The 27,935-nt window shown below is 31.9% G+C and overlaps 1 protein-coding gene across 1 annotated transcript in view; it reads left to right on the top strand.

Annotated features, from left to right (window-relative positions):
• The window catches only part of LOC136975519 (eyes absent homolog 2-like), a 39,347-nt gene extending 23,187 nt beyond the window's left edge, over nt 1–16,160 (top strand). The window contains exons 3-19 of the mRNA XM_067270584.1: nt 460–569; nt 648–731; nt 806–883; nt 2,976–3,048; nt 5,316–5,449; nt 7,366–7,494; nt 7,622–7,689; nt 7,766–7,952; nt 8,014–8,094; nt 8,193–8,347; nt 11,441–11,530; nt 13,372–13,430; nt 13,701–13,861; nt 13,943–14,054; nt 14,121–14,242; nt 14,316–14,416; nt 15,484–16,160. Of these exons, the coding sequence (XP_067126685.1) occupies nt 460–569; nt 648–731; nt 806–883; nt 2,976–3,048; nt 5,316–5,449; nt 7,366–7,494; nt 7,622–7,689; nt 7,766–7,952; nt 8,014–8,094; nt 8,193–8,347; nt 11,441–11,530; nt 13,372–13,430; nt 13,701–13,861; nt 13,943–14,054; nt 14,121–14,242; nt 14,316–14,416; nt 15,484–15,564 (1,825 nt within the window). The 3' untranslated portion in view covers nt 15,565–16,160. The remainder of the gene's footprint in view (nt 1–459; nt 570–647; nt 732–805; nt 884–2,975; nt 3,049–5,315; nt 5,450–7,365; nt 7,495–7,621; nt 7,690–7,765; nt 7,953–8,013; nt 8,095–8,192; nt 8,348–11,440; nt 11,531–13,371; nt 13,431–13,700; nt 13,862–13,942; nt 14,055–14,120; nt 14,243–14,315; nt 14,417–15,483) is intronic.
• The last annotated feature ends 11,775 nt before the right edge of the window (nt 16,161–27,935 follow it).

Below are 27,935 nucleotides of genomic sequence, written 5' to 3'. Positions count from 1 at the left end.
ATAACGATTCACTTTGCTCACTTCCTACATAAAATTTGAATAAAATTGTAGCCGAAATTACAATTTAGACCCCCCTTTTTAAATAGAAAATAGAAGCAGTTTCTTAATGAGCGTTTCTACAATAGAGCAATGGTTAGATTGACAGTAGTCAACCATTAGTTGGGTATGTCGCTCTTAATGAGCTTCAAGACAGGAATAGTTCGTAGCGCGTGTGTGCTTTCAAGAAGACGATGGACAGATATAATGTCATGCAATTCACTGTCACACGCTTATCGTTGTTTGCTGTTAAAACACCCTTCAAAACAGTTCTCGGATACCAAATTTGCTCGTAGTATGTGTGAAAGAATGCGAATTGCAAACAATAAAATCTTTATTTTAAAGTATCTTAATTCGCGAATCCGCAAAAGTATAACGTTTATCTGTAAAATTGCTGAAGTACTTTCTTGTTTGTTCTAACAGTCAGGATAGCCCGAGCCCCGATCTGTCGCAAGGAGAAGAGAGTGGTCAATCATCTCCACCCTCCTTGTCCGAAGGGTCTCCAGACCTCACGCCTACCCTCGCTACAAATGGTAATACCCTGACTGAAAAATATACCCAATTTTTCTTAAATTTAATGGTTTTTAAATCGTTGTTTTTCATGTATTTAGGTGGCCTAGGGTCTATGGCAAGCACCAATAACTCCCCATCTTATAGCGGACCATCTTCATGGGGTATGTGTACAGCTTCCCCAAGTAAGTAATTCTAGTGTTATTAAGTGGAAGAAATTCATTAAAATGGTGCCAAAAATTCCGAATTTTGTTTACAGTTAAAGGAACCGGCAGTTCAGATATTGATCAGATAAACAACTTTTATTCCAATTCCGAAGTCCTGCCGACATTCGCAGGTAAATCTTTATCTTATTTTTTTTCTTTTTAACCTTTGTTAAAGTTTAAAAAAAAAAATAGCTGAAAGGAGAGATAAATCAGACAAGTTTCTGGAGCCGATTTTGCATCTTTCTACGGACTTACTGTCCTTAAGAACAGGAACTGTTGTGGGGGTGAGCAGAGGGCGTTGTTCGCGTAGTGTACCCCCTGACGGCCGATTGATGAAGTAGAAGCAGGGTCGGGGACCACCCCTTTTGTTTCACTCATTTATCGTTATTGACGGGTTGTTTGGTGGGACTTTCAGCTCACGACAGGAAATACCCCTCGTCAATGTCATCCATAAAACCAGAAATATGATTTTTTACTTTGATAATGGAAGGCATTTTGCTGTGCAGCCGTGTGCCATTAATATCCAGCTTACGATCTTAAGTATGCCTCTTTAATATTTTAAGTGTAGAGCAACAATTTTAAACTTCCTGCTTTTGACGAGAATAAGGGGATTTTAAGTCGACGAGTGATAAAAATTTGTTCGGAAATTATGCTCTTGAAAGTAAAAACACTCTTTATAAGGCCTTTTCGATAATTAAATTATCCCGAGTATGTCAGAATATTTACAAAAATATAGATATTTAGGGTAATAGAGTCATAAAACCAAGGCATTTATAATAATGTAACCTAAAATTTAAGGTAATTAAGAATGCAACACTTCCAAATTTAAGTGCAATATCCCCAATTTAAGGCGTTTACAATGCAATACCTCAAAAATGAAGTATTCTTAACGACACAATTTGAAAGTAAAGACATTTAAAATGGCACAGACTAAAAAATGAAAGCATTTACAATGGTGTAGTGTATGTAAATTAATATTATTTACAAATTCATTGAGCGTGAAAGGTCGAGAGATTCTTTATCCTAATTTCTGCGACAACGAAAGTATTGATAAGCCTTATTCATTTTTCAAAAGTCGATTGCAAAATAATTTATATTTTCATTTGTAAAAGGTGCTAGAAAACACTTAAAGAAAAATCATTTCTAATTTTAGTCGCGCGGATTATAAATTAAATATAATTATTTAAAAAAGAAAAGAAAAAGAACAATTTTTGATTTATTATTATTATTATTATAAATACAGTAATTAGAGTGGGATATGAAATGAGGTCCGTAACAATTTTAAGCCTCATCCCTCTTGGAAATCATGAAAATATATGAATATTAATCTTCTTTTTACGTATGAAAGATTAAATATTGGGGCCTTCTTTGTGAAAGAGGTCCGAACAAAATGGTTCTTCTGACGGTTCTTTTCTAGTTGGAGCTGTATATAAATACATTTGAACCTCCAATAACGGCCACCTCTAAAACAGCGGCCTTTTTCTCAGGAACGTGTTAAAAAAAAAAAAAAAAAAAATGCGTACAAAATAACTTCAAACAATGGCCACCTCCGAACAGTAGCCTTTTTATGTTCCCGCCAGTGGCCGTTGTTCACTGATTGGCCCTATTATTTATAATTAATTTTCATTCGTATGATTCGATATATTATATATAAATGCTTTCAGTTTCCATAGAGGAAGAGGAAGAGAAAGAGGAGGATGGTGATGCTGTAACTTTATAGTGTATTTTTGAACTAAATTTCAGTAACAATACATGAAATTTATGTTATTTAAGAAAGAGCAAACACGTAAAATGTTTGCCAAACGTTTAAACTGACCCAAAATTAATGAATTATGAGCCAAAACGTGGAACACTTTCATTGTTTTCTGAACTCTCTCTTTGATGCCCCCTACGCATTCTTCCTGCCAAAAGTTTATAAAATATCATGCAAACAAAGGCAGCTATATTATAATACGTAGGTTTAAACTATAATTTACGTGTAAACCTGTTTTGTAGGCCCCAATTTTTACGTATTACTAGAGTTTTCATGCTGTAAATCATTACTCCTCGTGGCATTTTGGTGTTAGCTGTTAACTATTTTATATACGCATAACAGATGATAAATTAAGAATTTTCGGGAGAAATTTGGACTTAATTTATAAATAAAATCCAAGAAACCCTGAAAATTAATCGAAATGCTGATTATTTAATGTTTTAAAATGGTTTTTCCACCCTTCTTTCTAGGTGAACTGACTGCAGCCAAAGCTGCTGTTTTGGATTATCAAAATACATCCCCATACACAGCTTACTATAATAGGTGAGTTTATGAACATTTAATGTTAATTTTTATAGATTTAATGTTAATTAAAGGCCAATTAAGGAGTTCTAAAGCTTTATAAAATTAAGTTAATTTTACAAATTATGCTTAATTATGATTTAAAATCATGTTTATATAGTCAGGACTAGATTTATGAATAAGCTACAGAAACTGCAGTTTAGGGCCTCACTGTATGACGCTATAAACAATAGCCTCGTGTTCTCGAGAATTTGGGGCCTTTAGTATAATGCTATAAACTAGGGTCTGGAGATTTTTAGACTTATTACTACTTAACGGAGGAGAAGGAAAGCGGTTTAGGGCCTCACTATATAAGGCTACGTGTCTTTAGACTTATTACTTAACAAATGGGGAGGGCCTTTTATATATAGCTCTAAATCTAGCCTGGATATAGTGACTCATTCTACATGATTAATGCTATACGCATCATAGGGATGATTTAAATCCCTTTCTAACCACAATATATAAAGATTAAAATTATTTTAAAAATACAAACCGATTAAATTACAATTTTCTATATTTTTAAAACAATAAATTAACGCTTTATATTAAGATTTTTAAGCAGAATTATATAGAATTCCTTCTGTTGTCTGCATGATAATTTGATATGTTTGTAACTCATCCTCGTTGTTTAAAGATCAAAAATTGGCCCTGTAGACCTTCTTCATGCTTATAAAATTACTTGAAAGGATATTTTAATATGTTCATATCTAATTTTACTTCTAGAAGCTGATTTAAAAAAAATATATATTTTTAGTTAAAATTCAAGCGAATGAGCCGAGTGAAAAAATCAGTTTTATAATTAATTAAACTTGTTTAATTAATTTCATGATAATGACGATTAATTTAAGTGATGAAAATATAATTAGAATAATTAAATATGATTTTTTAACTTATTTATTATTCGAAATTCACGTTAAAATATTCGAAATTCAAGCGATAAATCCTAAACAAACACATTATTTTTATTTATCTTTGACGCATCAAATGGATATTTTTCATGGAATTAAGATGAAATTTTTTAAAAATAATAAAATTATAATTAATTTTACATAAAATGTCCTGAAATAAAAATAATTTTAAGCTCGGAGTTTTATAATTAAGTCCAAATTTAAGACGTAGAATCGCATTAATTTTCCTAGAAATCGTAGCAGAAATTATTGATAAATATATTTTATATATTTATTACCTAAATAAAAATTTGATATTTTAAATAAATAAAATAGTTTATTTTTAAAAATAAATTAAATAATTTCCCTAATTATCATTTGTTTCTAATTAAAAAAAAAAAAAAATATGATGAAGGTCTACGCTCAGAGAAACCGTAACGAGGGCCGATATTTATAACGAATAAAGATAAAAATATAATAAATTTATATTTTACAAGCTATAATACAATGTTTTAAGAAGATTCTATAACAAAAATTTTATAAAATTAGCTTTAAAATGAAGAAAATGGCGGATGAATGTAGCGACGTTGCTTACAGGAGTCGTACCTGTTACGCTGTTTATAATTTATTTATAACAAAATATAAGATAGATTAAAATTCATTAATGCGATATCGGGTGTCTAATTTAATTTTAAAACGTTTAAAAAGAGTTATTTGTGACGGCGACCATCTGCAGATGGACTAGAACCTCATATAAGAGGCCACACTGGCTGTTATCAATGGAGCGATTGTTGTCTTATGATCGAAAATTTCATCTCATTTCTTTTATAACTTACAAATTCTTTTTTTATGAATTCTTAGAAATGATAGATAGCTTTCATTCTTTGATACTTTGACACATCTATCCTTTAAAACAATGACATAATTTATAAAGTTATCCACAAGCTAACGTTATCTCCCCTTTCCTTCCTTTTTTTCCTCGTCTCTGACCATGCCACATACTTTTTTATCTGCTTAATATATTTGTCGACTCGTAAAATTCGACTTTTAAAATGTGTCAAGTGATTAATAGTAACCAATTTTTAAATTTCGATGGTTCCATTCGCATCAAAAACCTCAATTTTCCCTAGGGGAGAGCGTACAAACATTAAAGATTTGTAGACGTTGTCAAACATACCAAACCCTCGTAACTTGACAAGCGCGTAACAGCTGCGAACGACAATTAAATATATCCTTTTCTAGTATATTAAAGATACCTTTAACACGCTGGAGAACAATAAGTGTATTTAATTTCTTTTCTTATAATGGATCCATCTATCAACTGGGACATTTTTCAATCTATGGCGTTTACCTTTACAGCCCTATGCAAGCTTATCCATTATTACCGACCCAATCACCTAGTTATTCTTTGTCGGCCACTTCGGGTTACTATGGCAACCAGACCAGTCAAGCGTCACATTACGGCATCCTTCCTCAAACGCATCCCATCCCAGGTAAGTGGAAATCAATTTAAAAATCATCCAGCGTGTTTACTGTTTAGTAATTGGCTTAGTGACTCGTTTATTGTGGGCAGTAACCAATCGTAACGTTACTTATTCGATCTTAAATAGTTACATTTCTTCACGCTTGAATCGTCGGTACATCCCCTTTTATAAAATAATGTTTTTAGGGGGTTGTACTTATGCAGAAACACCAAATTATTTTAGCGAATGGCTGCAATTTGATACCACAGAAAAGTGGTAAAATGAGTGAATATATCTCTATAAATTGCTGAAAAAATTACGTTTTATGTAAGAAATTATTAAAATAAATAAATTTTAATCACTCTTCTATTATTTATCACCATTAATTCGCATAAAAAATACATCATTTTCAGTTAAATCATCACTAATTTTCTCTTCATTCTGCAGTCTGAATAGTAAAATTATACAAAATCGTGTTAATTAAGCTTACATAATTCCTTAATTCCAATTTTTAAACTAATAATAATTTATTTCACCCGAAAATGATAAAAAAATAAGCAATTAAATTAAATAAATCCGAAGATAATTATATTTAAATTAACTTTAAAGTAGAGATGATTAAATGAAATATTACGAAGGTTAATCACTTAAAACATTAAATATTAAACTTGAAAATAACATAAATATTAAAATAATGTCATAAATTTAAGCGTTTTGTAACAAATTTCTAAATTTAATAATAAATTATATTTATAGTTTCTGATGTTTATCTACGTTTTAATAGGCCTACACCCTATAGAATCTTCTAAAAACTGCTCAATATTTTAAAAATTTTTTCATAAAAATTACATAAAATTTTCATTTTTTAAGTTTAATCACAAATATTTTTTAATATTAAAACATTTAAAAGATAAAAATATTGTTAATATACACGGGAATTATCGATAAGTGTTGCACTACTTCCATGAAGTGTACTGTACCTGAAATTTGAAAGAATGTGTTAATATATCGCTATTAAATTAAGCTTTTATAAGTTAAATATTTAAATAATTAAATATATATTATTTAAAATAAAAATTAAGCAAACACATTGCAAGTTTTTTTTTTTTTTAATATAAAGATGATCATAATGGTCATCGATGTTTATGGAGAAATATGCAGCATGCATACTTAATTTTTACTTTAAACTAAATATATTTAATTTATCATCATTAAAAATTATTTATATAAATATTTAACTTATTAAATTATAATTTTTTAAAGATATATTTACATAAAATCCGGATAAATTCAGATACACTCCATTGAAAGAGAGCATTACTTACGTGACGATCATAAAGGTTTTATCGCTAAATTTAATTTTAAAAACTCGAGGATTCTATATCAAAATTGAATTTAAATTAATGTATAAAATATTCTAAATTAATATTTTTATTTTGAAAAGAAAATAAAATAAATTTTTTAAACATTTTAACATTTTTTTCTATTGAAAGATCCTAACAAAGAACAGACCATTTACTTCTTTAAACGTCAAAAATATAAATGAACTAAGTGAATTTCACTTAATTAGCAATTAAGAAACTCATCCGGAAATTAGAATTCGTTAAAAAATGCAGAAAAAAGGTACAATAATGCTTTAATTGTAATTGAAAATAGAGGGAAGGTGCTTAATTGTTTTCATTAGAGACGTAGTAAAAAGTTATCTCGATTAACACGATAAGTTATTTGCTACTGGAAGTTAATTAAAATTAAATACAATTAAAGAAACTTTCAACCAATTAGCTTAGATAAACGATAAACTTATCTGTACTTGAAAAATCCTTGTACAATTATAGAGTAGGCCTGTATAGTAGAAGACAGCATTTGTAGTGGCGTGAGGAGTGCATTAAAAGAAAATAAATTATCAATTCGTTTAGTTTCATTTCTTTATTTACTTTTTCAATTAGTTTCGAGATCGTTGTCCCCTCAGACCAAAGAGAATGGAAATAATTTAACACAAACATACCACAACCCTTATAGTTCTGCTTTCCCGACTGGAAATGGTCTCCAATCCGGACAATCCCATTACAGTTTCAGTGAGTTTCATTCATTTTCTATGTTACTTTACCGTAATTTTCTGTAAAATAATATAATTTACACGATTTAAATGAACTATACACTGATTATTACATTTAGAACTGTTATAATTATTTATTTTCGTAGCCAATACGTATCCAGGAACAACATATGGAAGTAGTCCTTCTAACCCTCAGGCCTTCGCTTCGACACAGGTTTGTATATCAAGCACAGCTTTAACCAGTCAGAAATTTGTAAACCTTCTTGTTAAAACCTGGTTTCTATACGCAGGGATTCGATTATAATTCATACAGCACGTTCAGTCAAACGGGATATCCTTACTATGCGGCGCAAGGTTATAATACCTATTCAGTCAACAACACATCACCCGTTGGAGTTGTAGAAGCACCCCAAGTTGCTACTACATCCAGCTACCAATTGACACAATTAAATGTTCCCATCAGTGATTCAGTAACAGGTAAGTGCTGCTGTACTAATGGTTTAGTACCATTGATGATACAAATCGTTCGATTCTGCAGATAGCCCGCATTATAACCAAGTGAGTACGAGCCCGTCTCCACCTCTGAAAATGGAAGTGACTAATGGATCTACAAAGAAAAGTAAATTATTGAATATTCACTCCTTTCTTTTAATAAAAAATAAAAGCATTTTGTAGATAACAAAACGTGTTAAAATATGTATATAAATGTTGAATCAGGTAATCGCTGTGTTCGTGGAAGAGGCAGGAAACAAAATAATCCTTCTCCTGATCCCGAAAATAAATTAGAAAGGGTATTCATTTGGGATTTAGATGAAACTATTATCGTGTTTCATTCGCTTCTGACAGGAACATACGCTAACAGATACTGCAAGGTAAGTCTTTAACAGATTAGCTCTTACAAAAATTCGATTCCCTTCTTCGCGCTTCATTCTTGGCATTCAAAAGATAAATTTTACTGCTTTTTAAGTTCCAGGAATTTTAGAAATGAATCAATGAATCAATTTAACTACACAATAAATTTTATGTATTAAAAAAAAAATCCCAATAGAAGCATATTTTAAAGATGAACAATAATCGGATTTACACATTAACAGGATAAAAGTGATTCAAATTGTTACCACATCCGTTAATAATTATTCGAAATAACGGTTAATTTATTTAGTAACCGTTATTTTAAAATTCAAATTTAAAAAAAAAAAAAACGGTTTTTGAAATTTAAATTGTTGCGTAAAATGTAAGCGATTATTTAATTCGTTAATTTCTTCTGTTAAATGATAATGAATCTTTGTATTTAAAAAAAAAGATAAATAATAATGAAATTTAAAATTATAATTAATCTAGTTGAATGACACTTTAAAGTACAAGTAATATAATTTTTTAAAATTAAAGTCTGCTTATTAATTTAAAATATCTTTGCGGAACGGGGTAGTTTTTATGAAACAATTCTGACTAATTGTTCATGCTAACTACACAAAAGCTATATTATGATAACCGCGCAACCAAGCAGATGACTAACAATAATTTTTTTGTATAGTGGTTGAGTGTAACTACTCTTTTTCCGTGGAGGAAAGCGATAAACAGTTTTTCAACTTTTCTACCCTCTCAACCCATTGACCACGTCATCGAGACAACAAACCGCAGATGCTTGCTAGGGTCGTCGATGTCAAGAGTATTTACTGGACTGAACCAGTAAACACGTTGAAACTAAAATGAAACATTTCGTCCTATGCGGTACAAACTACAGGCAATTTTATTTTATTTTATTTTATTTTTACAAAGTAACACACACTGACGAATGCCACAGAGAAACCAAGAGAATCACGTGATTTCCAAAACCCAGGATCATCAATCTCCAGCCTGAGTCTTCTGCTTTTTTCCCCTCTCTCTCTTTCTTTATTTACTTGTAAACTGTCCTCGTCGTGTTGGCTGACACTCACCCCACTTTACAGAGGTCAAGGGAGTGTGTCTGTCAATGCTAACCTTCAATGTTCTATAAAGTTGGCCATGTCGCGAAGTTTATTTCCGAATTGAAAGTCAAAACAAGAAACACTTTCGTGCTTAAATTAATGATAATGCTCGGCTCCAGATGGCGATACAGTTGTTAGGTTCAGGCAATACCAAAAGCCGCATATCCGGCCTATTTCGATATGCCAAATTTACTTTAAATGGTGGAAAAAATTGAAAATTACTACTTAATTATGTTATAATAAGTAAATATATTAAGTTAATTATTTTAATTAATTTTATTTGATGAAAATAAATGAATACAGTTTTTTACGGGTTCGAGTTCAAGAGCCCACGCCATGGCTATCATTTGCAATTACAGTTTAATTAATTAAATAGCACAATTTTTAGTTTCTGTATTTATTATATGATAATTTTAAATGATTTTTAAGAATAATTTTAAACTATAATAATAAAAACACTAGAAAAACGCTGTAAGTATGCATCGTGGTGGTGTCGCCATCTGGTGATAGAAAAATTAATTTACCAATACACACTTAAAATACAACCCTGATACCATGTATATATTTTTAAATATTAAATAAATAATTATATTTAGAATTAATTAAAAATTTATAACAAGTTAATAAAACGAAAGTTATTTTAAATTTTTTAATTCATTCGTTCAAATTTTATTTCGCAATAAAATTACATCTTGATGACACGTGTCTTGGGCAAGTAACCACATTTTTATTTATTTACTTATTTTAAAATATTCAACAATTATTCAATAATATTTTATAATTTGAACAGTAAATTTACCACGATTAATGTGTAAATATTTTGATATTAATGTAAATTTTACAGCTCTTATTGTAATCTTATTCAAGCATCCCTCTTCTTTTATTTTCAAAGAAAACTAAAATGTAATAAAATTAAGAGCTGAAAGTAATTTTAAATTTCACAAATTACTGAAATTTATAAGCAAAATTCAAAAAATTAAGCTAAAAAATATATATGTAAGACCTACGCAAAGCCTACTTATACGCAAACTGAACACGCTACAGCTAAGGGTCTCACGTCCTAAGGTTACTGTAAACTTAGGGCCTCACTTTTAGCTTATAGTTATACAGCTTCGAGCTTTTAAATTTAGCAGTTTTTATTGGAAAGAAGTACCTATTATAATAACTTAGGGCCATACAGTGTATAGTAACAATAGGTTAGTTAGCGTAAGCCCTCATGCCTTAGCTCACGGTTTAAAGCCTCGACCTTTCAGTTTAGGGTTTAAATTCATTAATATTCAGTGGAAGAGAAGGTCTCTTATGTGTACTAACTTAGTCACATCAAGCTTAAACCTTTTCATGTATATACATACATGTCTAGGTTTAAGCTTGTTGTATACATACAGATATGCATGTATTGTACAGTACATACTGCCACTTTTGTAACTATATACAGCGTAGGAAATTTGTAAAATCAATCTGTATTTTCGTAAATAACTGAATTAATTAAGAATAAATTTTAGAATAATTTAATTTAAGTGCTTTTTAATAGTAAAATTTCCCATTTTTGCATTTTCTTTAATGCTTTTTTTTCCTTCTACACTTTGATAAGTCAAACCTCGATATAGCGCTCTCCTACTTAACGTTACTCGCAATAAATATTTTAAAACGGTTTCCCTGGCAATATTAATTAGAAAACCTTTCAGTATCTGTGAATTATTAAATACAAATTATAACCGAATCACTTGACTTTTAAACTCAAACTTGTGTATGGAACTCGTCAATATATATATAATTCTTATTGCTCGAGATACTTTAATTCATTGCAACACTCGATTTAGTGCTAATATCGGGTCAAATAAATCACTACGAAATCGAATCTACTACTATAGTTTCATTTAACGCCGAGAGGTGGCGCCATCGTTTAGAATGTATTGAAATTATAAGACCACGTATTTAAATCTTAAATTTTTATATAATAATAATTTAATTTTTAATTAAATTTATTTTTATTTTTAGGATGGTCCCACTTCTATGTCGCTTGGTTTACGAATGGAAGAAATGATATTTAATTTTGCTGACATTCATTTCTTCTTCAACGATTTAGAGGTGAATATATTAAATATATATATAATGCAATACATTATTGAGCGAAAGGTCTGTGTGTCTGCCTTTATTTTGTTTATATTTCTAAAAGTATACACGTCTGTGTGGATGTGTAAATTTATATTTGCATGATTTCTTGTGAGGGTTTTTATAGCCTACATAAACGTGCCTTTGCTCGTTGCTCAATGTGGAATATCATCAAATCAAAGTCGCCCACCAGTGATCGAGTGGATAAAACCACCAAACACTGGTCGTGAGTTTAATCCTCACCAATGGGCTGGCCACGTGGAGCTTTCCGTGTTTTCTTCAGGTTTGTAACACTTAAATTGGGGTCAGTTTTCCATCGAGAGTCTTCCCGGGAGGCGCTCACGTGTTACCTCGCCTTATTCCATCAATGCGTTCATCCAAACCAAAGCTCGTTCCTTGTTAAGAACTAAACTAATTAAATTGATGAATTTCAGTTGATGAATTTCAGTGAAATTCTAGAAAATTAATTAATTAAATTGTGAAATTCAGATATATTTTACGAGTAAGATGAGCTAATAGTAGCATAACTTGATCGTGTCTTTTCAAAAGTTTAAATATGCAGGGTAGCCCAAAACTCGGTTAAACCTAAGTTAATGTCTTCAAATAGTTTGATTTTTTAAATCGCGTTTTTCACCAATTCTGTACAAGTAAGAATTATTGTTCGAGTATAAACACAAATCAAAACATTGGGCCTTTAAATTGATTTTTGGGTCACCCTGAATTTTCCTTCGAGTCAAACGAGTATATTAAAATAAACTTGTTCATATACTATCGAGGGTAAGGTTCAAACATTTCTAGTATGGTTAAAAGATGACTGGTTTGCATTCACATGTCACTCGATGCAACTTTTGAATCATCAGAACAAGACGATTCAAGGAAACCATGCAATATTCTTTCTTATTCGTAATTATTTTCAGATTTTGTGAAGGAAATTATTTCCAGGAAATTAATTTTCGAGTAAATTTCCAGCAAAACTGTGTTTACACACAGTTAAACCTCTGAACAACGACCATTTTTTATTTTACTGACCATTGTTTGGAGGTTATTTCGTAGGGATTTTTGAAAATTTCGAAATAAACGACCGCTGTGCAGAGGTGGCCGTTGTCGTGAGGTTCGACTGTATTTCAAATTTCGTTTAAACAATTTTAATAACGAAATTTTTCGAAAAAATTAAATTGATTTTTAATGAATCGTTACGCCTGTTCAAGAAGTACGAATTCCAATAAATGAACCCCATTAAACTTTGTTCGAATTTGAAAAGGGGGCGAAGAAAACTGATATTAATTGTTCGCGTCATTAAGTATATTGGTAGGAGGATGCGAACAATTTAAATATATTTATGTGCCTGGAAGCGTATTAATTTGCTTGTATCGTCTTATTTATATTCGTGTCGACCACCGAATTATATGTTTGTACGTATTTGTGTCACTAAAACGCCCTCCTGTACGTGTAAAAGAAGAACAGGTGGAGTTTTAGTCACGTCAAGGTTAACTTTAACGTGGTTGAAGAGTGTTGGGTGATGAATGATATGTAAACATTGACTAGTTCGTTGCTATCTCGGATTTTCGAAACCTTTAAAAGGGGGTCTTTCACAATAAGACTTTTAAACACTCGTTCCGCAATAAACACTAAAAACTTCTTTATATCTTCTTGGTTAAGAGCAGGGTTTTGTATTAATCGATTCGATAAGAATTTATCTAAATTGTACTGTAAAAGTGGGCAAAGGTCGATAGGGCGGTTGGGTGAATGTCATTTTTAGGTATGTGCAGTCGAAGTGTAATTAAAAACTATTTTAAAAATTGCCTGTATTATTCTAGGAATGCGATCAAGTTCACATTGATGATGTCTCTTCGGATGACAATGGACAAGACCTCAGGTGAGTTGATTCTTCCAGCGATTTAGGAGCCAAAATTTATGTAAATTTTTTCTTCTGAACGTTGTGAAATTTGTAATATTTTCATAGTAAACAATTCTGAAAAGTATTTTTCTTGTAAATATTATGAATTTTTCTACGTTATATGTTAATTTTTAACGTTGTGAAATTGACAACTTGAGACAATCTTTTGCTTTTAAAGATGGTTTAAATCTCGTCTAGTAACTTAATAAAAAAATCTTATACTTTTTAAATTTTAACTTGAAATTTTAGCAATTATAATTTCCAAACTGACGGCTTTCATGCATCTGCCAATAATGCAAGTCTATGTTTAGCAACTGGCGTCAGAGGGGGAGTGGATTGGACAAGAAAACTTGCTTTTCGGTATCGTCGAATTAAAGACATTTATAATCAATACTGCAACAGCATCGGAGGTAAGATTTTAAATTCGAAATGTTTTTAAGGCTGTGTGTCTGTAAATGTTTTTAAGGCTCATATAACTCGTTTCAACTCAGGTTTGTTGGGACCGAAACGGGAACAGTGGTTGCAATTACGTTCAGAAATCGAAACGCTTACCGACAACTGGCAAACTCTAGCACTAAAATGTCTCTCCCTCATTCATTCCAGGTATAAATTTTGCTTGTACAAATTAATTTTTATTTATAAAAATGCCTAATTTATTTCTTACATTAGGTCAAATTGCGTCAATGTTTTGGTAACAACCACTCAGCTGGTTCCTGCACTAGCGAAGGTGTTGCTATACGGCATGGCTGGTGTGCTCCACGTTGAAAACGTCTACAGCGCCACTAAAATCGGTAATATTCTACCTCCGTTCTTCATTATCCATTTAAACAATTATCAAGAATAATTTTTAATATTTAAATTCAGGCAAAGAAAGTTGTTTCGAGAGGATAGTAACCAGATTCGGTAGAAAATGCACCTACGTGGTGATAGGCGATGGGAGAGACGAAGAACTGGCAGCTAAGCAAGTAAGTAAAAAAAATTCACACTAGTTTTGGTAGAAAACTGGAAAGTATCGATAAAAAAACCCAAAGACCTTTAACCCCGCATTTAACGTCTCGGTGCTATATCGAATGGGCTTTCCATTTTTCGTGTATATTATGTGGTTTGCCAGAATACAAGAAAGATCGTGACCATTCTCGAATCAGTTGCAGCCCACCTTGACCCGATTCACAGGGATGGGAGGGAGAAGATCTGTTGCCCCAGTTTACTTATTCGTTCGCTTTCTTTGCTTTCAACCGAAGTGGATTAAGTATTATTTTATATCACGAACATTTTCCGTTTCTCTACCCCTTTGACAGCATTCTTAAATACTAAACCAATTATTTTTAATTACGTAATTGAATCAACTGCTTGATGGTGTTTCCTCGAATTTTGGTATCAAAGAAACCAGTTGAAATCCGATCTTAAAACAACTTTTCGACAGATTCATCATGCCTTCCGCGTGCCAAGAAGTGTAAAGAAGATGCCGAGTTTAAGGGTCAAGGCCAATCCACCTGTCCTTGTCGTTTTACAATATTCTGTCCTGCACTTTCCCATAGCTGTCCTTGTAACATATAAAATACCTAACGACTCAGGGTCAACTATGACATCGTTTCGTAAATGCAAGCGAACAATATGCGCTCCAGTTAAACAGCGAACCTTAATAATTCATTTTATAAATAATACATCATCGCATTTTAGATTTAACTGTTCCGATACGTTTTAAAAGAGTTGAATACCTCGCTCGTGTGACGTTGAACAAATTGATGACGTCGCGTGACTGTCCACCTCCGTAGGAAAGTGACTCGATCACGCGAATAAAGAGAAACAAAAGACTAAAATGTTTCCTCCTATTTATTATTGCTTGATCTTCCGGGTGACGTACTTGACCCTGGCAAATAACCTTCATGCATTCCAAGAGTGGACAAGATCATCTTACCGCGGTAATCACTTCCCAGCATAAGAAAAATGGTGTAAATTTTCGAGCATTTTTTTATTTTTTTATTTTTAATTTTAAGATATATTTTTCTAATTTTTAAATTTAAATTTTCAGATGAACTTTCCTTTTTGGCGAGTCAGCAGCCATTCGGATTTGGCTGCACTTCATCACGCTTTGGATTTGGGTCATCTCTGAGGCGAAAGAGTCTCTTGCATATTAAGTCACTCCATTCCAGCTACTTGAACCCTGGCATCGAGGGAACCAAAAGCTATCCGGATTGTGTTTTAAGACTGTGGTGTGGAAAAACAGTCCTTTTTATCTTCTTTATCTTTGTTTCTTTCGACACATCCGATAGACTTTGAGGGACTTTCAGGAAAATAAATAAATAAATAAATAAATAAATGAAATAAAAATTATACGTCTGGTCCCGTGGTGCCTTCAGTCGCCTCTACCAATCCGAAAACCATCATGTGAAATATATAAAAATAAAAAAAACTGACTTCTTATTTTCGTAATGATGTATATGGATTAGATGAAAGTGAGATTCTTCCCCCTTTCGTCACGTAAAATGTTACAGAGTAACTTTGAGAGTATTCTTCTCTGCAAATCTGGTGCCAACTCAAAGTAAATAAGTCCTGTTACGAGTTAATGATAATAAAAAATAAATATCATTCGTTTATTAAGTGCGGTATTAATATACATCCCTCCGCACTTCGAGATAAAAAGTATGGGTGCCACAAAAGATCCGTTGCAAAGTGCTTCTGTTTTGAACAAATAAACAGTTATTTCTCTGTTGTTCTCTAATGTTTATTTTAAAATATTACAATTTAATCAAATTATTTAGACAATACGCGTGTTAATGTACAAACTCATATTGGACATCACGCGTGTCACAGGGCTCGAGCACCTTGACCTCAACTGCTTTAATGAAGTCATCAAGGTCGACTCGAGTTATCCAACAATTACCGTTTTGGATATCATTTCTGTTTGTTTACTAACTATAATTGAGGAAAATATCAAAATCATGCTGCTAATTCCGTTAAATTCTATTTTTTTCCTGTTATACGGAATGTATCGTCCCATACAATGAATGGATAGAAGACCTTCAAATGGTCATGTCCAATCAAACATATAACCATCCTCTTCCTTCCTTCAAGGACTTTTCGATAGCAAATAATGAAGCAACGAACTCAAATTTATAATTATTGTCTGTATTTTTTTTCATTTTATACACAAAGGGGAGTAACGAAACGTATACTTTAGTGTTTATTAACTCGATAACAGAGTAGGAGAAGCGGCTCGATTATGAAATCGCGTATGCAAATTAGTAATAAAAAAACTGTTACAAGTGAAAATAGTCGCTATCGCAAGCAGGCCTACTTACAAATTATTTAGAAATTAACGGGGTGTTATAGTTGACTGCCTTGAACAGTCATCGGTATCGTTTCGAAACACTCATCCACGTAAGCTTATGTTCAAGACTAATTAGCTGACAGAGAAGACAACCTGTCGCCTAGCTACCTTCTAAGAAATCTCAGCTCGTTCAGGGTCAAGGGCAAAATGGCGCGTGCTTCTCCAGCCACCCACCAGTATTTGTCGAAATACATCTTAATTCTTTTTTTTTTTTTTAAATCGTACGATTTCGAAGAGTTCGTCAACCAGAGAAAGACGTCTTTGTCACCCGGGCGTAGTGCACGTGCAGATGGTCTTACCCACCCTGGCTGGTTGCTGACCCGGGGTGGTTCTGTGAAACAAGCGATGGCTTTGTCTAGATTGACTGAAGGTGGACCTTTTGTTACGTCAGATATTATTTTAATGAGGTTAATGTGAAATATGCTGAAAACGTATTAAGAAGAGAACAATCCCTCCTTCATTGTTTGAACGATTTTTATGGAGAAATTTACAATTTCGATAAAATGTTTCTTCGAATTGATTAGAATTTAATTGGCAAATGAATTTGTCCTTTATAAAAACAATGTAAATGACAATCTTTCGTTTCCAATCTGTTGACATTAAGGATTGATCGTTTGTAGAAACCAGCTTCTAGTATCTTAAAATATTTCTCGGAGGCGATGATATCATTAATGGGGATTGCCTTCACGTTCATTCAGAATTCTCTAGTACAAAACTTGCATTCAAAGTACTAAAAAAATGTTAAAATGTTAAATTATTCAGTATTAATTTTAAATTTTTATATATTTTTTGTTTTTTAGAAGAATGCTTTCTTTAAATTAAAGAGGCATTTTTCCAAGAATTATCCTACATCAAAAATGCTTGCTTCTAAGCATAAGAGCATACTCATGATGTTCTATGCTTATAAGTATGTTTCTAGGCTGAGTAATGCTTGTTTATAAGCAAAAAGGCAATGCATATCAAAGATATTTTCTTATAACTATTAAAGCATAACTGTATATCTTTACAAGTATGCTTTTATGCTTATGAATGTAATGTATAGAATGCTTGCTTGTAAGCAAAATGCTTAACATAAGCACAAGAGCATACTTACAAGTACGTTTTTATGCTAATGGAAGTGTAATATAGGATAATTGCTTAACGTTTTCCAATATAAGATGCTTAGTTATAAGCAAAGATGTTTACTCGTAAGCATCCAAACACTCGGGAAGGTCGAGATTAAAGTTACAGTAGTTTACTATTTAATACCGAGTTTTACATCGATTTAAATTATCCTAGGGCTTTAATTTTCGAATTTATTAAGATTTTAATGACTTATCTCCTTTACGCGTAAGCATCTTTGAGACAGGATACGTACTTGGGGAGGTTGCGAATAAAACTTCATTCAAGCAGGATGTGACTATAAAAACTTCATTATTATAAGATTATAAAGTGCTCAACACCTTTCGTTCAAATTCGAAGAACGTCCTGAACACTCTGGGGGTGCTTCCTTTTGGAAGATTTCACACCCTTCTAGTATATAGATATATTCTCCTTGACATTCACCCAGTCGGTCAACTTTATGTTTGACCTCCAAGTGAAGCTAATTATTTAATACCCCATCAAGGTCACCATCTCCACTTTCTAATCTACTTTATTGAGAATGGGTTCGGCCTATTTTAACAAAAATAAACTCTGTAATCGTTATTTTAAGCTTAGAATCGACTTGTAATGACCAAAAAATCTGCTTTAAAGTGCTCTAACCTGAAGATTTATTCAAGATTTTTCAATGTCAGGGTCGTAACAAGTGTTTCATTTATTCGACACACAAACTTAACTAACGGTAAGTGTAACCAGACTTCAGGAAAATTCCCTAACGGGGTGGAAAACAGGGAATTTCCTATATAAAAACATAAATTTGATATATGGCAATTGGGTATAAGTAGTTAATAATGACGGGCAATTTAGTTTTTATCAAGAATTTTTTTAACTTATAGGAAAAAAAAATGCTATTGTATTGTTGGCTGTTTATTTACTTATATTTCTTATTGTTTAGTTTAACAATCCAACAACAATTTACTGTCAAATGTGTTTAATAAAAAGCAAAAGTCTATTATTATCTTCCATTGATGATGATAAGAAAATGATAGGGTCTGTAAAAATTGTTGATAATTTTACTTCAAGATGAATGATGTTGTATATTTAGCTAAAACTTTATGAATTATATATATATTTTATTTATTCTACTCTTTTTTTTCCTTGTGGATACTAAAGGCTTTTTTGGCCTTCCAGTAACAAATGGATAAAACCACTGAACACTAATTGTTGGTCGTGGGTTCGCGCCTCACGCCTCAGCCAGTCGGAGTTTTCCTCGTTTACTTCGGTCCTTCTTGGAGACATCCCCCCTCGGCAGATCTCCCACCTGTCGCGTTGCCATATATCAATACAAACACCTTTAGAGTGTTTTTTACATGTATATCGTAGATCTGGCCAGGTCCACAATGAGGGACAGGGTCCGACATACTTTAGGTCCCATAAAAAGTTCTTGGTAGTTGATGGCATAGGTTCGAACCAGGGTATTCCAGAGAGGTATACTGACGTCTTAACTGCCTCGATTTCTTGTGTAAACGATAAACAAGGAAGATCTTTGTTGAAAAACATTACAAAATTACTTGATTTATAATGTTTACATATACCCGTTATACTACGTTATTTGCTAAATAAACTAGTAGTTTTCTTCATAAATTTTGACAAGAAATAAATATTTATACATTCTTTTCGATAAATGAAGAAGTTTGTATAGAATTTCGGCCAAATTACGAAGGACACCAGTGGCCGTATGGATAAAAACCATTGAGTAATTGGTCACGGGTTCATACCTCGCAACGTGGAGTTTTCCTATTTTCTTCACGTGCCTAACACCTACACAGAGTTTAATTTCCCGTAGAAAGTCCTCCTAAAGAAGCAACGCAATGAAAGGAAGATCTGTCAAGGGGTGCTCTTGGCAGATCTCCCTTAGGTTTCGTTTCTGTGTTACATCAATTAAAAAGGAATTACATTTTGAATAGCCAGAAAGGGGATTTACATACTTCTAGTGATAAACATGAGATTCTCCCAATCTCATGTATTTGTGTTGATGACGAAAGATCGATACGTTAACTGGAATCAGTGCCGTGTTTATTCGCATTCACGTGTTAGTGGGTTGTTGCACGCCTCCGCCAAGCTTACACAATGAGAAGTAAATAACAACACGCAAGAATTAATATAAATTTAAATATATTTCGGTCCTTTTCCTTATAATTTATTAGAATTTTTTATTTATTTTAAATCATGTAAAAAATACTTTTCCTCCAAATTAAGTACCAATTGTTATCTACGTGTGCGGGAATCCCTCGATAGTAATTAATCGTCTTTGAATAAGTTATAATATTAAATTCTATGAAAAAATTCTTAAAAGAATTTTGTTTTTACTTTAATTTTTAGGAAATCCCACTTAAAATTCTTAGATTTATAACGATAAATATTTTAATTGATTTACTAATGCAACATAATTGGTAAACACTTTCAGATTGTTTATTATGTTTTTAAGTAATTTTAAAAGACTTCTGTTGAACTTTACCTTCATTAATAAATGGCATTGTGTATTAAAAGCATTTACGAGGATTTTAAATAAAATTATGAATTTTAACTGCTCAAAAATTGACTTTTTTTATCGCAAGTATTTGCTCATTCATAAATTATAATTATTTCCTCATTAAGTTCATCACAGTGAAGTAATCAATGATTAAATTACTCGAATGCTCACGCCATCGAGTAATTTACTTTGTGGTATGGAAATGATTTATGTTACAAGAAGTTGGATTCGGGTTCGATTTTCTCGGAAAAATCCTTTTCTGTAAGAGAGTTGAGGTTTTCTTACAGGAAAATCTTTGAAGAATAATGCTAAAAAATTTTTTGGGCATTAAATATGATCTTTTAAAAAATCCTAAAGGTGAAGACAGAATAAGGAAATACAATACTTGGGCGATCTATTAACGGTACCCCTTGGTAGATCAATATGAGCCACTAACACTTGAATATGAGCCACTTTCACGTTTCTTACGGTGCTCTTGGTAAATCGCCTCACCGAGAGGACAATAGGAGATATCTTTACGTATCTAACACCTTGATAGAGAGGGCCTCTTTCTTCATATAGAAAGTCCTACCGTGGAGACTTTTTATGGAAAGAAAGAAGTCTTCTATTTAAGTGTTAGAACCATGGAGAAAAGCTGGAAAACTCGACGTTAGGGTACCCGCGACTAACTACTAGTGGTTTTATCCATTCGGCCACTGGTAGGATCTTAAAAAAAGCGAAGAGAATAATAATTTTTAGAATCGTCAGATTTTACTTTAATTTTCTTAAGTAGAATTCCAGTAATTTTAATAACTTCTAAGAGAAGCCAAAAAAGAATACTACAGGAGAAGCTTAATTCTTTTAAGGAGAGTTTCCCAATAATCCCTCAGGAAAGAAGAGAATGTAAAGAAAGGGGTTCTTCCATCTGAAGCAAAATTATTTTTCAGCCAAATAAGAATTGTTGACATTACTCATTGTTTATTATATAAAACTCGTGATAATTTAGTTTACAAATTATAAATACAATTCTAGAATCATCTAAAAATTTAAGCCATTGCCGTCATTGTTTATTTCCAGTAAGCACTTTAAAAATTGGGATATTTCTGTATCCATTCGGATTTTTTCTTCTTTTTTTGTGGAATAGTTAATCAAATCACGCTTCTCGTTACAAGCTGTATTCAATCTATCGGAGTTTTTTACCATTTCACACTATTACGTGACAGGTCACGATGATGTCATGCATGACATCACATAGCCACGTTGTACAAACAAGTTTTTGACGTCATGTTATGACGTCCTTTAGTCATCCTTAACACCAGAGCTGTATTTTACGTGAAGGCATCACGCGTAATTGTTGGTTGAATGTCCCTGCAAAGCGTTAATTTCACAAAAGTTGTATTCTAAGACAAAATCACAGCAATTTTATGTGTCGTTGCTAGTAAATTAATTATCTACATTTTAATTCCTTCATCCTGAAACGTTATGGGATTCGTTAAATTAATGGATTAACTGTAAGTGACTTTCTAAAGCCCTTTATGAACCTTTTAGGTATGACGTATTGCTTACATCATACTAAAACCATGCGAGATACATCATCAACATCCCCAAATAGAAATATACAATTATCTTTCCCAGAATTTTATTCTTTATAACCAAATTCTCAACCTAAGCGTGCGTTCATGCTTCAGAAATTCTGTGAAGTAAATCAAAAATACTTGGCTGGTGATACTTTCTTTAAAAAAACAAAAGCCTTTGTTACGTCACTAATTTGCATACATTTGTAACGGACTAGCTCCAGAATCAATGCACAGGGTAGTTCGTAAGTAAGTTAATTTGCATAACTGTTACGAACAATACAAGGTAGCTTTAAGGCCATGCTACACGCTATGCAGGATAACCCAAAAGTCCACGCGTTTTAAGTAGAATTTAGAATAATTTATGTCGATAAGAAGTGCGATTAAGTACTCGAATAAGGCAGAAATTTATTTTTTTCAACGATTAACTGAATTTAGGGCCATCCTGTATTTATTTCTGTATGGTGATTTTAAGTTAATAATCTATTTTTAAACCATTGAATGAGAATATACAAAAGAATAGAAGGGTTATATCATTTATATAAATATAATTCAATTTTAATATAATTTTTAATATATTATTTATAAAAATTAGAATTAAAAATAAACTGGTTTTTTAACTTTATGAAATATGAGTTGGCGAGACTCAAGGTGCTCAACCTGAAATTACCATTCCTTACTTAAGTAGACAATCACGCTACTTAGATGATGTGTATTGCTTAAGGCCAAATTATGAAAATGTTAGGCCTTAAGTCTTATTGGGTGAGGCCCTACACTGTTTCTTAAGGCTTAACACTTAGAATTTTATTATTACTGGAAGGGGTGATGTGTTATAAGTTAGGATCTGATTTGTATGTAAATTACAGTTTAAGACCTCATGCTTTTAAATTTTAGTGAAGTGGACATTTATGCTTTGTTTAATTATAAAACTTAAATTTTCTACTTAAATTTCCGTTTCAAAAAATTAAAAAATTAGAAGTATAATCAAGTTAATGATGTTGCTTGTCCTTATCTACTTTACAGATTTTTCCATGAAAAGGTGTATTATTTAAGTTAAAGAATACACACCTTTTCGTATTAAAAATATAAAAATAAAATTGGAAAATAATGAAAAATAAATATATTTAGATAATTATTATTATTATTATTATTATTTTAAGGATAAAAATAAAAATAAAAATTAATTTTGATGTAAACAGGTCAAAGAAATTCGATTTTTCTGTTTAAAAACTAAGAAGTTGATGCTTTTTTTCTGTTAAAAACGAATAAAAAAATTGTAGTTTTAGAACAAAAATAATATAAATTTAATTATAATTCATGATTATAGTATTTCATGCCAAATCAATAGTTTGACATTAAATGCCAATTGAGTATGACAGGGCCTTTTTTCAGGCCCATGCGTCAGGTTCCGGAGTAGCCAATCAGTGAAGAAAAGGGCCTCCCTTTAAAAAATTCCAGAGGTTTAGCGACCACTTGGATTTGATCCTAGATCCCCAGAGCGGTGCCTAATGCCCTAATCGCCTTGGTTAGAGAATCAAGAAGCCCCCTTTTTAACTCTCCGCCCTGTTGTCACTGAAAGGGTCGTTTTAGCAAGCACATTATGAATTCGGGCGACCAAGTAATAAGAAAAGGGCCCAACGGATGGACCGCTCCGAGGGTCCGGATCCCAGATCCTCCAGAGCGGTTGCTGCTCCCTAATCGCTCGTCTATCTGACCATTCACCTGTTAACATCATTGAAAAGCCTAAGATGTCCTTTATTGCATATTCATTAAGTTATTGAAAAGGTATTGAATGGCTCAGTAACGGTTAAAAGTTACGAGAATTTAAGAGGAATTTCTGGAATCCCAAATAAGAGGGAGGCATTTCTAATGTTTCGACATTTTTCCATTTATCATTTTAATCGCTGTTGTGTTTCGACATTTGTATTTTTTGACATTTTGATCATTCGAGAATTCGACATTGCGTGAATGCCACCGGGTATACGACCGTTAATAATTACGTTTACTGACGTTATATCGAAATTCGGGACATTACCGTTAGGAAGGCGGGATATGGGGACAGTGATGAATGTAAATTTCGTGAATATCTGGATATAGAGTAGACCAAGAAACAATTGAGTTTACGCTCTGAGGTATGTTAAAGGTTAAAATTTAATTTAAATTCTGGTTATAGCGTCATTAACATGCTTTACTTAAGTGGAAAATACGAAGTAGAAGAACTGAAATAAAATATATTTTTTAAAGTTTCTATATTTATAAGCTTATTTTTATTAAAATTTCAGATATTTTCATCTCCGAATGGCTCTCTTTAAAAAATAAATATATAAATAAATGTAGGGCGTAGGGCATCTATCGAATTCTGGGAGCTTTATGAGGCCTCTAGTATATTACAAGAACAAAACATTGTTAAAAATTGTATATTTTAAATAATAAAACTAAACGAAAAATAAATAGGCTAATAAACAAAAAACACAATGGAATGATTAATTTATAATAAATATTTTTGAGGCCTCTTAATTGTGAAGCCCGCTCTAAGTGGCCCTTTCACAGTTAGGCTAGGAAAAACGCATTAAATTCAGTTTGCTAAGCAGACCCATGTTAGGGCCTGCTTAAGAAATGACTGTTTTAACTACATAAAAGACATTGAATTTATTGCTTAAATTGTGTAATTCGAAAAATATAAAGCATTATATTGAAGTTAGAAAGTGTGATTTCTTGGTATGGAAATGCAATTTTGAATTATTTATAGTTTCGTTAAATAATTCTATTATTGCCGCCATCTTAAAGTTAGTAACGATACTTGATATCAGTTAAATATCTAAACGAAAATAGAGACAATGGTCCTTTCTACAATGAAATCGATCAATCAAAATATTAGCTAATTTAAAAAAAAATTGATATCTCGAAAATTTCGATCCATTCAACCGTATTCAACAATGGTTCGATATGAATAATTCAACACAGAAATGTCAACGTCGAACCTTTTACATCATCCTTTACATCACCTTTTCTTAGAATCATAAAGACAATGATATAATAAATATAAACGTGAAGAAAAGGTGAATCGTTGAAGTGAACTCTGGCCGGATTTACACATAGTTTGGCCGGATTCACGCTAGGGCTTAAGGCCTCTTACACTAGGGGATCTCACGCATTCAAGATTATTATTATTTTCTAGAGAGAGAAGGCCTCTTATTTATTATAGCTTAGGGCTGGGGCTGTGTCGACAGATGTAAGAACTGCCTCAGGTCCCGAAATTATTCGAAACGGTCCTGCTTAGGGCCACAGAGAGTGCTGAATGAACACGTGCAAGAGATGGTACCTAAGGGCAGAGCCGGTTTCGCGGCTGTGATGACCTGTTCATTCGTACAGGGCCTTGCCCTTAGAGGGGCTTAGATGGGCACCGTGCTGGGTTAATGCTCGGTCTTCGGCATCTCGAAAAGGCCCTCCTCATTTATATTTTGCATTGAGGCCTCGCAAAATATGAAGCCAGTTCTGCCTAAGGGTACCATTTCTTGCACGTGCGTCAATGATAAATGTATAAAAATTGCTTAATTTCTTACATAACCATCAACGATGATTTCTATGGAATTATGAAAGAATGGTATTGTATATTGATTAATAAGAATAATGTTATAAAAGAATGGTGTTGCATGTTGATAAAGGATACCCTTTATCAACATGCAATACCATTCTTTAAACTTAAGCACATCTCATTTACATATTTGATATGAAGAAAGTTATTACAAAATGATAATTTTTCACGAAAAGACAAGCAAACGAATTAATGAAAGTGATGAATGCCAATGCTGTACAATACTAGAATGCTAAGATAGTTGTATGGTAGGCGTTACTGCGGTTGCTGAATCAAATTCTGACGTTAAATTATGATTCAATGTGTATAAATAACCATAAAGAGAATTAATTTAATTATCATGTCTATCAACAAACATTAATGAAGTTACGTAACGAGGAAGCATTATCGGGCGTGTTCTGTATATTTTATAAATTAGAAAAACAACTGGAAACATCACTCAAAATTTGCTTAAACATTTATATACATGACATACTCGTATTATCACATGAACGTGAATTCTGATCCTACAATGAAGATTCACTCATCGAAAAATCTATTTTTAAGAGATCACAATGATCACAATGATCCAATTTTTAAGAGATCCTTCGCTGTTTCTTGTTATATTCTTGTTATTCCGTAAAAATTTGATTAATTAATACATATTTTAATATAAAATATAGAAAATTTAACATTTATTTTAATTTTAAACATGATTTTAACAAGCAACATTAAAGCCATTCGCTTATATTTAATAAAATATGCCAAATGGTCTTTACCAATCCACTACATTTTTCTACTTGTACCCATTGCAATTATCATAATTATATATGTAATTGTTGAGATACCATAAATTAAGTATTAGATATCAATATATAGATGTTCAACATGATCACCACGTTCGATTTTTACGTCTTTAACTTAAATTCATTAAAATTACGCCAATGGATCTTCGCGAATCTACTACATTTTTATACTTGTGCCCATTGCAATTATCATAATTAAGAATCTAGACATGTATATATCATAACTAAACATCTACATATGTAGGTGTTAATGTTCAACACGATTATTAAATTAAATTTAAACATTTTAAAATTTAATCCAGTAAAATCATATTCAAACGTTCTTCACGAATACTCACAACTGTGCCCATTGCAATTAGCATACATAAATACCTAATTAAAAAACTTTAATCACAATTAAATTTTTAGTCTTTTAAACTATGTATTTAAAAAAAGAAAACAATATTAAAATGTTTTTTTGTTTAATTGTAATTTTTTGGGATGTTTGAAGACGTTGGTTAAGCGGCTCACGTTTAACATTATACAAGATTCTGCGATGAATTGTCCATTATTCAAATTCAAAAATTAGAACCGTTTCTTTATCATTTATGTCAAGGCACTTTGAAAAACCGTAAAAAAAGCAAGGAAAATATCATTAAACAGAATTATAAAAGAATAAATGAACAGACTTAAAAGATAAAAGATCATAACCAGTTCTGAATAATCGCTATAATTGTAGATATTTTTGAAAAAATCTCAAGTTTTTCTTGCTGTAAACCTCTGAACAACGGCCACTGAAGGAAAGGTAAAAAAAAAAAGACTATTGTTCGGAGGTTATTTTGCATGCATTTCAAAAAGAAACGTTCCGTAAAAATGGCCATCGTTTAGAGATACTTGTTATTGGCGGATCGATTGTATTTGAAATGCATGAGGTTCAGTATGTGGCTATAACTTTTATTCGAATTTCAGGCAAGTGAGGCTGTGTATGGGCTTTCTGCACCTTTAAATATGAAGCTACAAATTTCAGGCTTATGAGGTCGAATAAAACTATTAGACCACAGTTTCCATCTAAATTTAAGGCTTATGAAGCTGAATATGTGAGTAGTTATAATGAAGATACTATGATTTACGATTCAAATGGCCACTTTTAATTATGAGGTTACAATTTCTGATACAAATTTCAGACATATAAGGCTGTCGTGTGTATATTCTTAGGTATGAGTCTATAATTTTCCATACAAATTATAGCCCATGAAACCGAGTATACATTACAAGGCTAAGTATGAGACTACTTTTAACTGAGTATGATCCAAAATTCAAGCTTCGTAAGCTTGAATTTTAGATCTTGCTCAGTTAAAAGTGTTGTGTACTTACAGTTATAAGTATTGAATTTTTCTTTATTTTATTTTCATAAAAGAAAGAAAAAAATCAATAGCTAAATAAAACGAAAAAATAATTATAAACTACACTAAATTTCTAATGTTTTGGTTAATTTTCTTATAAGTAACATCCCACCGATTTTTTGATGACGAATTTGCTGGCACTTTCAGTTTTTCCGCACGACAATCACGTGACCCCGCAAAGACGTATATAAGGTGAGCACTTCCAAGGGCGACTGTTTTGCACGT

The sequence above is a fragment of the Centruroides vittatus genome, unplaced genomic scaffold (genome assembly GCF_030686945.1).
Source record: "Centruroides vittatus isolate TY-2023 unplaced genomic scaffold, ASM3068694v2 contig_374, whole genome shotgun sequence".
Lineage (NCBI taxonomy): Eukaryota > Metazoa > Arthropoda > Arachnida > Scorpiones > Buthidae > Centruroides > Centruroides vittatus.
This window is presented reverse-complemented; position numbering and strand designations above follow the sequence as displayed.